The sequence below is a fragment of the Schistocerca serialis genome, chromosome 4 (assembly GCF_023864345.2).
Source record: "Schistocerca serialis cubense isolate TAMUIC-IGC-003099 chromosome 4, iqSchSeri2.2, whole genome shotgun sequence".
NCBI classification, from domain to species: domain Eukaryota; kingdom Metazoa; phylum Arthropoda; class Insecta; order Orthoptera; family Acrididae; genus Schistocerca; species Schistocerca serialis.
This window is the reverse complement of record NC_064641.1, coordinates 223,080,094-223,093,272: the sequence shown is the minus strand read 5'-3', so window position 1 is coordinate 223,093,272 and position 13,179 is coordinate 223,080,094. Positions and strand designations below refer to the sequence as shown.

Genomic DNA, 13,179 nt, shown 5'->3' with positions numbered 1-13,179 from the left:
TTTTAAATATTTGACAATTTGTTTTACATCCAGGGCAGTGTCAACTGTTCTGATGTGGTAAGTGTTTGTGGTGGTTTGATTTTTTTTTTTTTTTTACATTTTTTATGCTGTTATACTTTGATACAAATTTGTTGATAGTGTAATTGACAAAAAAGTATCTCGTCATACTTTATATCGGGGCAGAAACTGGTTTCCATCCTCACAACGATGGTATTGTCACCTCAGTTTGTATTGGAAAATGAGCGTGCAACTATCAGGATGCTCATGCAACCAATGTGGAATGTACTTGTACATCTTTGTGACTAGGTTATAACAATGGAAGGGACTTTCTTCCAAGAGCTTTTGAAAATAGCCATCAGGACCTTGGAGTTAAATAATCATGGCAAAAAGTTCTGTTTCTGACTAAAGAATTTTGTTTTTTGTGTTTAAACTGCACTTACATTTTGACAAAGTCTCATTTTACGTCAGTGTAATTTGTCCAGTAGTTTCCAGTTAATAGATTTCATCACTGAAATATGGTTCTGACTGACATGCAAAATACTTACTGTGGCTGCCAAAACGGTTACTGAGAAATAGCCATGTTCAAACCTGTAAGCAGGAATTGTCTGTCAGACAGCATTGCAGTAGACATCTGTATCACTCATTAATTTCAATTGTTGTGTCTCAAGAAATGGACACGTGAGGTATTCATCCTTACCCAGAATGAATGATGTAACTTAAGACATACTTGACATGAGAGTTCTTCAAATATGTTTTGTTAGAGTGAGAGGAAACACTGTGTATTAAGTGACTCATTAGTTTATGGTATAAGTCCAAAAGCACGCTGGTTGACACTTAAAACTATAATGCAGGTGGCATATTCCATGTCAAGGAACAATGTATTGTGTGTCTGATCTAGCACTTGCATTCAGGAGAACAATGGTTCAAATCTGCATCTGGCCATCATGATTTTGATTTCCCATGATTTCCCTAAATTGCTTCCAACAAATGCCAGGATGGTTCCGTTGAAAGGCTACAGGTTATTTCCTTCCCCATCCTCCCCTAATTTGAGCTTGTGCTCAGTTTATAATGAGAATTTATCAGTAGACATAGATTAATTTATTGAAGACAGTCTTACTTTTTCATTCCTTACAGGCGTGCAATGGTACATATGGAAGGCCCTACCCCTGGTATAATAACTTTGACAGTAGCACGATGTGTAACATCACATGGACCCAATAGTAGTCAACCATCCCATTCTGGCCGTGATTCAGCCAGCAGTTTGTTGACCAGTTCCTCAGGTACGTATATGTGCATTACACTTTTATCTTTAAGTGGTTAAAGGGGGCAAAAAGAGTTATTCCTTACAAATGTGGCACATCACTTGTGATTTTGTTGTGTCAACTAATACCCAACAACTGGCAAGAAAAATGTCTTTCAAGATGGGGCTTCACCACCCTCACAACTACTCATCAAACTGTTTTTATGTGGTTTTACGCGAGGCATAATCATCACATCAAATAAAGTTATGCAACTATTTGTATGTTCATATGCAAGTACAAGTCTGCAATCCTAGTATGTAATAAAATCCCCTTGCCACAGTACCACGGTACAACCCTGGAGTAACTGAAATGAAACATTACAACACATTGATAAAGTGGACATAGGCTGCATCATTTTGCTTTGCTTTGCTTTGCTTTGCTTCATCTATGGCATACTACAGTACTGTGGGGTAGGGATTTCATTGTGCATCAGAACTGCAGACGTGCTGTAACTTACTGACATGTATGGATTCTTCAGTCTCAATAATATCCATTGATCTTTCCTTCTTCCAACAGTTGCTTGGTTATTCAAACAGTTGATTGTAAAGTAACAACACAATTGATTTTTACTTCATTAGTCTGTCATATTTATTTTTATTCAAAACTTCTGAATATCATCTTGCTGATTATATGATAGTTAAGTTAACAATGTAATAAGGAAAAGATATATTGTTACTTACCGTAAAGATGACACATTAAGTTGCAGGCAGGTACAATTAAAAGACATTTATGCATAAGTCATTCTGGTCTGAGAGCTATAGTTGGTGGTAATGTGTGAGTAAGATGTGCTTGCTTGTGTGAGTGAATGGTGTGTTTTTCTCTTTCTTTTCCTGACAAAGGCATTTCCTGAAAGCTTATGTGCAAGTGTCATTTTAACTGTGCCTCTCTGCAACTTAACCCATCATCTTTATGGTAAGTAGCAATATATCTTTTCCTTACATGACTGATATTCCACCCTGTAGTTTACATTGTTAGTAATTGAAACACACTATGAGTGAGTGGTTTGACAAATTACTCAGTCAGTACTTGACATAAACTTTTTAAAATAACTGCTCCTCCCTGACTTACTGACACAGTACATTATGTCATAGCATCTGGCTAACATAAAAGTTCACGTAACGAACATACATGGTACACTCATTGATGACTAAGTTTCCAACTGCCTCAGGCTTTGGGTGCAACACCTATAGTCTGATTAAAATTTCTAGATGGGTGACACTTCATGCATTGTACGTGGTTTCCTCCAATCAGAGTGCTAGATATCACACCTGAACCATTCATTGTTGCCAAATTGCCACAACAATTGGTCAGTTCACTTCCAATTCCTTGTGTGGCATTCTTTCTTGATATGTTTGGATCATGAACAACGGCTCTGGCACTTTTATTTCATGTTACATACATCTCTCTCCCTCTCTCTCTCTCTCTCTCTCTCTCTCTCTCTCTCTCTCTCTCTCTCACACACACACACACACACACACACACACACACACACACACACACACACACACAAAGTGATGCTGATGAAAAATACACACATTTCATACACAGCACTAACCAAACAATATTGGATACCTTGTACCTGATGCAATTCAGCAGCACATATCATAATTGTGAAGATCGGCTTACCTTAGATAAGCTGCACATAACACAGACAGAAGCCAAATTTTCGAAGGCGACAATTAATCATTGTGACTGGGTCACCACAGTCACAAATATAACTAATTAACCCAGCATTGTGATTAATGTATTGTTTAGTGTACAAAACTGATGTTTAAAAGATCGTTGGTTCAAGTCTCGTTAAATGAAGTGAATATTTTTTTTTATTTCTAAATCTAATGCAGAGTTTGATTATTATTTTTATTCAGTTAGTTGGCTTAGGAGTAATTTTTTTTTTATTTCTCTATTTTGTCATGTAATTTTCGTATCGTATTGATAGTTTTATTTGCTGTTACTTTTCCTTCCATCATTATTTTTTCGTTTGGAATCTGCTTGTGTTTCCTCTAACCTGTGACAAAATCCAATGAGTACTGTTCATTGGTTGGCAACACTGTAGCTCATGTAGCTGGTGCAAGGATAGTTTCAGGTAATCAATACTAGTGAGAAATTAGTTTGCTTTTACCATTGAAACAAAATTTTTTCTGTCTCTGGTTTGCTCATAGAGGTTAGCTTTAATCACTATGAACAAAGCAGTTGTCATTCTTGTTCTGCCGCAGATTGTTGACTGCAATTTTCTTGAATGCATTGCACATCATGAGGTTGTGGTTAGCTTAGGACATGAGTTTAAATTCAGAGTTACAAAATGCATCATATGCCGCAGTTCAGTCATAGGTCACTTAAAGCCAGCTGTCAACAGAGCATTTCGCATTTCTGCCATACCTTGTGGTGGACACTTCCAGCATTACTTCATATTACACATTGAGAGCGTACCCACTGTAATTGTGCGTCAAATATAATGGAGTGGTAGTCAGCAGTCGCTGAGGTGACAGTGTAGTGGCAAGTGGCAGATGTCAACTATTAAGTAATTTTAATCAGACTATGGTACAGATACCTGTATTACAGAAACTACAAACTAGTATATTCCAAGCTTATTACATTTTATATATTAACATAAAAGGCAGAAAAAATAAGAGCCGCAAACAATAGGGCATGAAGTAAATTTGCTTAGCTAACAGTTGTATAGTTGGGAAATGACAAAATAATATGTATTATTTCATGGGAGGGAAGTTTAAATGTGCAAAAGGATCCCCAAAACATGCAAGAATTTCTGAAAACCTAGGATCTTTTAATTTGAAAAATTAAAAACTAATATGTTATTTTACTGAAAGTACACATTTTTGGAAACAGAAAAATTGGTGCAACAAAACTATGGCAAAGAATTTCAGAAGAATTAGATTTTTAAAAAAATGGCTCAAATGGCTCTACGCACTATGGGACTTAACATCTGCGGTCATCAGTCTCCTATACTTAGAACTACTTAAACCTAACTAACCTAAGGACATCACACACACCCTTACCCAAGGCAGGATTTGAACCCACGACTGTAGCAGCAGCGCGGTTCCGGACTGAAGCACCTGAAACCAGTCGGCCACTGCGGCCAGTTAATTAGATTTTAAGATTGTAACATTCTGAAATATAAAAAGTGCTGTGCAAATATACTAATTAGTTCTTGAATGATGCTACCTTATGTTTATATGCCAGCATTATTCAAAATATAAATGACATAGGTATGGCATTATTGTCTGACACAGTTCATGGTATGCAGTGGCATAGTGAATGTTACTGGTGCCCGGGGCATGAGAGTTTATTGCCTCCACCCCCTCCCCACCAATGCTCAGGGTATGATACTACACTCTATTGGTGCTCCCCCCCCCCCCCCCCCACCCCTCGTCCCCTCCAGAACACATAGTAATATAATATGTAGAATTTACTCTAATAATAATATATCTTGTGGAAAATCTCGTTTGTCATGGAGACCATTTGGTGCCCCTCTGCAAGAATTGGTGCCCGGGGCATGATAGATCCCCTTTGCTTCCCCTCCCGCCTCACTATGCCACTAATGTTATGGGAAAGTAGTTTCTGTTGGGACTCGTGCTCATTTAAATATGTAAGTTATTATCTCATAAAAAGTCATGAGGCCATAGTTAAAAGTACGAATGTAAACAGTCAGACAAACGTGAACACTTACTTTTCGACAGAAAGGTTGCAGTTAACTGCCACTATTATCAAACCAGTCAAAGTTCATTCCCCAAACAAAATGCATTGTCCAGCTTGTTCGTGGCTGTAGAATCTTACCTCAGATTGCCATAGGAAAGTAATAAACTTGTCACATTATGTTAATTGAAATGTTTGTGACTATCATAACCAAAATAGCATATTCCTTAGCCAAATTTGAGTCCTACATCTTCTTCACATTAACTATCCATGAGAGGAACTGAACCATTGACTTTCGGAACAGTCTATCCTCTAAAATCGTAAATCCAACAGGCTTTCTGTGCAGCATGCAAGCCACTCACATACAGATGTTTTAGGTCTGGTGTACTTATCATTTTTTCAGGGATGTTAGCACATAGCTTTTATTGAAAATTTTTTTTCTGAATGTATGTATTGGTACAACTAAGAATACCATAAATGTATTTATGACATGTTGACCTGTATTTGGTAGCTGTGGAATCTTTTAAATAATGGTTTTTGCTAAAGGTACAGAGACATTTGGTGGAAAGAATGATGTTGAGGGCTATAATCCAGATACCTCAGCTGTCAGTGAGAACTCTGAAAACAACACTGTCATCTTTCTGCCATATGCCAGTAAAGATGAATCCCATGATTCTGTGAACAGAAGCAATAAATCTTCAGCCATTGGTGCAAATGGAAGGCGACTTGGTAAGTACATGATGAGAATATTATTATAATTGTGCCAATACAACAATAAATAGATCTTTGCTTTCCAGTCCAGATGAGAATGAGGTTTTTACTTGACAATTGAATACAAAATATTCACATTATTCTAAACATGATAGTAATGAAAATGACAAGTAAACAATACATGCTAGTCAGATATTGATCCCTGTAGATTTTTACCAACATATTGAGTTCATAGTTTAGTACTTTTGGCCTTTCACAGAGAAATGGCATAAAATAATTTACAGAAGCATAACAGACTCATAAAACCTCTTTCCATTTTCCCCCTCCCTCTGTTCTGCTGAAGCATAACTATCTCATCTCCTCTTCCAATATTTCTTTATTATTATTTTGATGTACTTTATTTTGAATAATTTAGTTTTCCCCTTCTGTAGCACTTGTATTGCCATTTTTGGTTTTACCTACAACTATATTTATTACACCGCTGATCATTAAAATTTGCAACACTGGGAAGGACACACACACACACACACACACACACACACACACACACACACACACACACACACAGTGAATTTTGGGTTATATATGATGCAAAATGTAGTATAAAGAGCCATCACCATCAGCAGCAATAATGGTTATAACCATGCCGGGCATAGTGGAACTGAGCTTGGACAGCTGATGCTGGTAAGAGTAACTCATTATTAGATTAGATTAGATTAGATTAGATTAGATTGGATTAATACTAGTTCCATGGATCATGAATACGATATTTCGTAATGATGTGGAACGAGTCGAATTTTCCAGTACATGACATAATTAGGTTAATTTAACAACATACTTAAGTTAATATAACAACTTTATTTTTTGTGTTTTTTTTTTTTTTTTTCCTTAATTTATATCTAAAAATTCCTCTATGGAGTAGAAGGAGTTGTCATTCAGAAATTCTTTTAATTTCTTCTTAAATACTTGTTGGTTATCTGTCATACTTTTGATACTATTTGGTAAGTGACCAAAGACTTTAGTGCCAGTATAATTCACCCCTTTCTGTGCCAAAGTTAGATTTAATCTTGAATAGTGAAGATCAACCTTTCTCCTAGTATTGTAGTTATGCACACTGCTATTACTTTTGAATTGGGTTTGGTTGTTAATAACAAATTTCATAAGAGAGTATATATACTGAGAAGCTACTGTGAATATCCCTAGATCCTTAAATAAATGTCTGCAGGATGATCTTGAGTGGACTCCAGCTATTATTCTGATTACACGCTTTTGTGCAATAAATACTTTATTCCTCAGTGATGAATTCCCCCAAAATATGATGCCATATGAAAGCAATGAGTGAAAATAGGCGTAGTAAGCTAATTTACTAAGATGTTTATCACCAAAATTTGCAATGACCCTTATTGCATAAGTAGCTGAACTCAAACGTTTCAACAGATCATCAATGTGTTTCTTCCAATTTAATCTCTCATCAATGGACACACCTAAAAATTTGGAATATTCTACCTTAGCTATATGCTTCTGATTAAGGTCTATATTTATTAATGGCGTCATACCATTCCCTGTACGGAACTGTATGTACTGTGTCTTATCAAAATTCAGTGAGAGTCCGTTTACAAGGAACTACTTAGTAATTTTCCGAAAGACAGTATTGACAATTTCATCAGTTAATTCTTGTTTGTCAGGTGTGATTACTATACTTGTATCATCAGCAAAGAGAACTAACTTTGTCTCTTCATGAATATAGAATGGCAAGTCATTAATATATAATAAGAACAACAAAGGACCCAAGACTGACCCTTGTGGAACCCCATTCTTGATAGTTCCCCAGTTTTAGGAATGTGCTGATCTTTGCATGTTACGAGAACTACTTATTTCAACTTTATGCACTCTTCCAGTTAGGTACGAATTAAACCATTTGTGCACTGTCCCACTCATGCCACAATACTTGAGGTTGTCTAGCAGAATTTCATGATTTACACAATCAAAAGCCTTTGAGAGATCACAAAAAATCCCAATGGGTGGTGTTCGGTTATTCAGATCATTCAAAATTTGACTGGTGAAAGCATATATGGCATTTTCTGTTGAAAAACCTTTCTGGAAACCAAACTGACATTTTGTTAGTACTTCATTTTTACAGATATGTGAAGCTACTCTTGAATACATTACTTTCTCAAAAATTTTGGATAAAGCTGTTAGAAGGGAGATTGGACGGTAATTGTTGACATCAGATCTATCCCCCTTTTTATGCAAAGGTATAACAATAGCATATTTCAGTCTATCAGGGAAAATGCCCTGTTCCAGAGAGCTATTACACAGGTGGCTGAGAATCTTACTTATCTGTTGAGAACAAGATTTTAGTATTTTGCTGGAAATGCCATCAATTCCATGTGAGTTTTTGCTTTTAAGCAAGTTTATTATTTTCCTAATTTCAGAGGGAGAAGTGGGCTGTTTCAACTTTGTGCCATTGTTCATCAGTCACAATGTGTGGCAAATGGTAACATGCGAATCCCTGTGCAAACCATGGCTAAATTAACCTAATTTCTGACTGTAGGTATGTGACGTGGCTTTACAATCCAGCATGATCAAGTGAGCAATATGTTTGTCCTGCACAGCACAAGTCATGTGGTGCCACTGTGATACAGTGTAAAGTGGTATATAGCCCTTCCTAAAACTATCAATTCCAGATTTTCAAAATTGTAGGATTCTGACTAATGTGAGCAGCACTATTGCAGTACATCAAGCACAATCTTGAGAGGTCATGATCCTGCCACTGTCTAATTGTGAGTTGTGTTGACAACACATGTTGACAGATATCTCTTCTTTTTACGTGAAGCATAATGTGATCTCACGAATAACCAGTATTCAAATGTCATTTTTTAATGAAAAACATGTTGCGTAATCTTTCCATATTTAGGCTGTTCAGAAATTCCCATTACAAACTTCTAGGACTTGTAGAGGGGAGTCGGTACATAATATCTTGGATAGGAACCCATGTCTTGGAATTTACAGTCCCGATACTGTGATGGCTTCAGTTCAGGTGTGTAACATGTCCATGAAGGCTTAAGGAGTTGAATTAGGAGTGATGCAATAGAATTATTAGGTAACAGTTCAAAAGTAAACATAATGAAACATCCATTTATACAATGGAAGCACATTTGTTTGTATTAACACTTAAATATTACATGTTTACATGATTCCAAAATAAAAAAGAACCCAATGCACTGTATGTACAGAACAGTATTTATGCATTACAACAGTAGGTGACAATCTAACATAGTACGTGTCATAGTGTCTACCCTATTGCATATGAGGACAAGCAACTCGTGTACCCAAGCATGTAGTACACTTCATGCCGATATGATGTATATTGCATCATCATCTTTGTGGTGTTGCAATTTTAATATCGATTGTGTATTAATAGCTCTCTCAAATTTCTCTCTTTACTACTACTTTTGAATAATTCAATGTTCCTTACTTTTCTTGTATTCCAGAATTGATGTGGCTTTCCCTTCTCTCAGAAAAAGCATCATTTTCCTCATTTCCTGTCATTTTTGTTCTCATTATGAAGAATTTTTCAAAATATATGCTAATAGAATAAAACTTCTTTTTTAAAAGTAGTCTGTCTGTTGTTTTACCAATCATATTATGCGAAGGATCAATAGCTACTCACTGTAAAAATGATGCATCGAGTTGCAATCCTGATCAGGGGAGGGGGGAGGAAAGCAGGTTATGGGGGGAGGGGGGGGGGGGAGAGGGAAGAGAAATCAGCACTGCCTGATGGAGCATACAGGAAGTAGAGGTGGCAAGACAGGATTGACTGGCACAGGGTCCGGAGACTGTAGCGGAAGAAGAAGAGGAGGAGAGGAGGGGGGGGGGGGAATGAAGAGCAGAAAGGATAGGAGCAGAGAGGGGGAAAATACCAGTGGATGCACTGGCAGAGAGTAAGCCACAATGAGGGTAGGGGAGAGGAATCGTAAGATGGTGACAGAACAGAGGGGCAGAAACAGTTGGTTGTAGTGTGTGGGGACAGTAGATTACCTTAGGTTGAGATCGAGATGATTCTGGGAATGGAGAAAACATTGTAAGGATAACTCCCATCTGTGCAGTTCAGAAAAGCTGTTGGTGGAGAGAAGCAGCCAGATGGCCTGTGGGTTGTGAAGCAACCATTGAGAGCAAGCATGCCATGTACAGCTGCAAGTTGTGCCACACGGTGGAAGTAGCCATTTTTATACCAGCTCTGCTACAGTCATTGTTCAACTTTTTATGCTAGTATGACTGCCAACCAGCTCTACATGAGAATGAATGGCCACCGCCAAACTGTGGCCAAGAGCTAAGTAGACTATGCTGTGTCACGACATGCAGCTGTACATAACATACTCTATTTCAATGGCTGCTTCACAATCCTGGTCATCTGGATCCTCCCCTCCACCACCAGCTTTCCTGAACTGTGCAGATGAGAGCTGTCCTTAGAACACATTCTCCTCTCCCCAAATTCTCCTGGCATCAACCTGTGGTAACCTACTATCCCCACACCATCAACTCAACAGTTTCTGGCCCCACTGTTCTGTCACCTCCTAGTAATGTGCATCCTCTCACCCACTTTGTGTACTGCTTTGCTGACACATTCTCCAGTCTTCTCCCCTTCTCTGCTCTTTTACTTTCCCCTCTGCGCCCCCCCCCACCCTCCCCCAATCCCTCTTCTCCTTCCCCACAACTTCCTGGTGCTGCACCTCTTAGCCCTGTCCTGCCACCTCTTGTCCCTGCATGCACCACCAAGCAGCACCAATTCATCATCCGCCATGTGTACCCTACTATTGCACCACCTCCCCTGCCCCCTCCCCCACACACACCTGTCATTCCCACTCCAGATTGCTACTCCTGTTTAACAGTTCAACACAATTCTGTTATAATCTGGCTGGAGGTAGTGGTTTTGTGTGCGTGCGCGTGCGCGTGCGTGAAGTGTGCTTGCTTGTGTAAATGTGTGTGCATTTCTGTTTCCTGAAGAAGGCTTTGTCCGAAAGCTTATATGTAACAGTATTTTCACTGTGCATGTCTGTAATTCATCACGTAATCTTCATGGTGTGCAGCAACTATCCTTTTCATAATACTGTCAAGTTCACATTTATGAATGTATAAAATAGTGTTTTGACTTGTATCTAATATGTAAAGCATTTCCATTGCATAATGTGTGAATACAAAAATAAATTAAGTAGTTGCTTTCTGTTTATCAGCTGAATTATGTAACAATGAAACTAAACAACAGTAACAGAGCTAATCATGTTCCATTTTAAAAGGTGCTATAGATGGTCTGAGCACACGCCATCCTGTGATTGATAGATTGACTGGCCAAGTAACTAATCCTCATGCACTTAGAAATGAAAGTTATTACAGGGTAAGTAAGTTAAAATAGAAACTGAAGTTTTTTCCTTTTCTCCACACTTCATGCCATAAATTTGAACTATTGTTATCACTTGGCAGGCAACTAATGAGACCTGGAACACAACTATGTTGCTCAGTGGCACCACAGCTGACAAACTGGTGAGTCCAACTGTCAACCCTCCTGCTGGAGAAATGGTCATGATAGAAGAAGAATATGTTCCTCAGCATAGGACAGATGCAGAAAACCACAGGTATCTTTTCTATAACTATACTGCAGTAGTTCTATTTGTTCTAAAAGTGGTCTTCAGATATATTTAGAAATTCAATAAGAAAATAAAGTTGGCATGTAAAGGTAGGGATAAAATGATGGAATACAAATGATCGTTTGAAGAAACATTTATGGTTCCTTCCACCTCTAACGATGCTCTGTATATGTAAAGAAATTCCAAGTCACACTGCAGTTCATAGCTGACACTTTAAGTTGTCTGGATAAATCCATATGAAGGTTAGAGGAATTCAAGGGCATACCACCACCATCACATAGTAAAGCATTATGGTGCTGAAGCTAGCCTCAGGTTGGTGACAGCTTTACCTTAAGAGGATAGATATCATCACACCAATTAAAAAGCACTTGCTCACAGTAGACAGACCCACAAACAAGACATTCAAAACAATGCAGACACAGAACTGGCTGTTTCCTTATCCTCACAGCATACACATAAAACTTCTTACATTAAATACATCTGAACACCACTGTTCTTAGTTTGTACCTTCAACATTCTGTCATAACGTAGGGACTGTATTGTTTATTACTGTCACTTCATTGTTGTTCAGTTTGGTTAAAGCATTATTTAAACTTAGCTGATAGTCTTCACATGAACTTGTTATCCACTTAATGTTCATCATTTATATAGTCTGAGCATTTTGTGGTATCTCTATCATAGAATTTTTCTAGATTTTTCCAGTGACTGATTAATTCTGAACTGTTCATAGGTATTCAGCATCATTTGGATGATGCTACCAAGATCTATACTCAACAGTAGTTCCAAAACACACAATTCTTCATTATGTTCTTTTTGCCAATCTGTTGTCATTTTATTTTTAGACATTTTTTATTCTTACTTATTTCACCATAAGTTCATCATCTGAATCATGTGGTTAATTTTTGAGTACACTTTGTACTGGTTCTCATAGGTCTTGTTTCACCTCAATGTGTCTCATCTGGTGATGTTTTAAATGTTACATGTCATGGTTATTTACTTTGTGATTTCTCTGTTCCAGTAAAAAATTAGTTTTGATAAATCTATTTCCTGTATCACAAATGGTTTTCATGACTGGAGTTACACCCCCTCCCCTTTTCCTCCTTGCGATTTATCTGCCTTTGTTACAATTATTCCCTCACAGCTTAAAGTTCTCTGGCTTACCATACGTCTCAGCTCGAAATTCTTCAGCTTTGTCTTCACGTTTCAGTCTTTCTATATATGTCTTAGTCCATTGTTATTTATAGTTTTTTAACCTAGTATTGCACTGGTCAAACTGCTAAGTGATCATTGTCAATGCCAAAATCTAGGTCATAATGAAGAGATTTGATATGGTTTCTGTATACCATTTCACTGCCATGTAATCTGATTGGTACCTTATCTTACCTCCGAGTACCTTTTGGGTTTACCTTTTGCTGTTGGGAATTTAATTTAAAATATTCATTTACATCATGTCATAGTTCGCACAAAATTAAAGTACCTCTATATAACATTTTAAGGGACTATGAATTCTGAATGCTATACAGAGGAAGACACTATAAAGAGGAAGAGTTCTTACCGATAGTCATAAAACTAGAGTCAAATTTTACTGAAGGTATGTTACAAAAAAACACAGTGAAAGGTTCAAGCTAATAAAGAATTAGCTGCTGTAAATTACTGGAACGTTTAAATTGTAAAATACAATTTTAGTCAAATTTTCACAAAAATCTATGAATTGGCAGACTTGAACATCACATATCTAGGATTTTTTTGAAGTATTCAGACAATCATGTTTACTTCCTATTTCTCCTGTATAGTATCAGAACCATTTCATGCTACAAATGAGAAAGTTAAGCTATTATTCTGTCCTCAACTTAATGAACCATCATAACCTT

General features: G+C 37.3%; 1 protein-coding gene across 1 annotated transcript in view; it reads left to right on the top strand.

The window, feature by feature from the left end:
- The window catches only part of LOC126474358 (partitioning defective 3 homolog), a 222,176-nt gene that overhangs the window by 140,217 nt on the left and 68,780 nt on the right, over positions 1 to 13,179 (top strand). The window contains exons 13-16 of the mRNA XM_050101825.1: positions 1,135 to 1,280; positions 5,499 to 5,681; positions 10,961 to 11,058; positions 11,145 to 11,296. Of these exons, the coding sequence (XP_049957782.1) occupies positions 1,135 to 1,280; positions 5,499 to 5,681; positions 10,961 to 11,058; positions 11,145 to 11,296 (579 nt within the window). The remainder of the gene's footprint in view (positions 1 to 1,134; positions 1,281 to 5,498; positions 5,682 to 10,960; positions 11,059 to 11,144; positions 11,297 to 13,179) is intronic.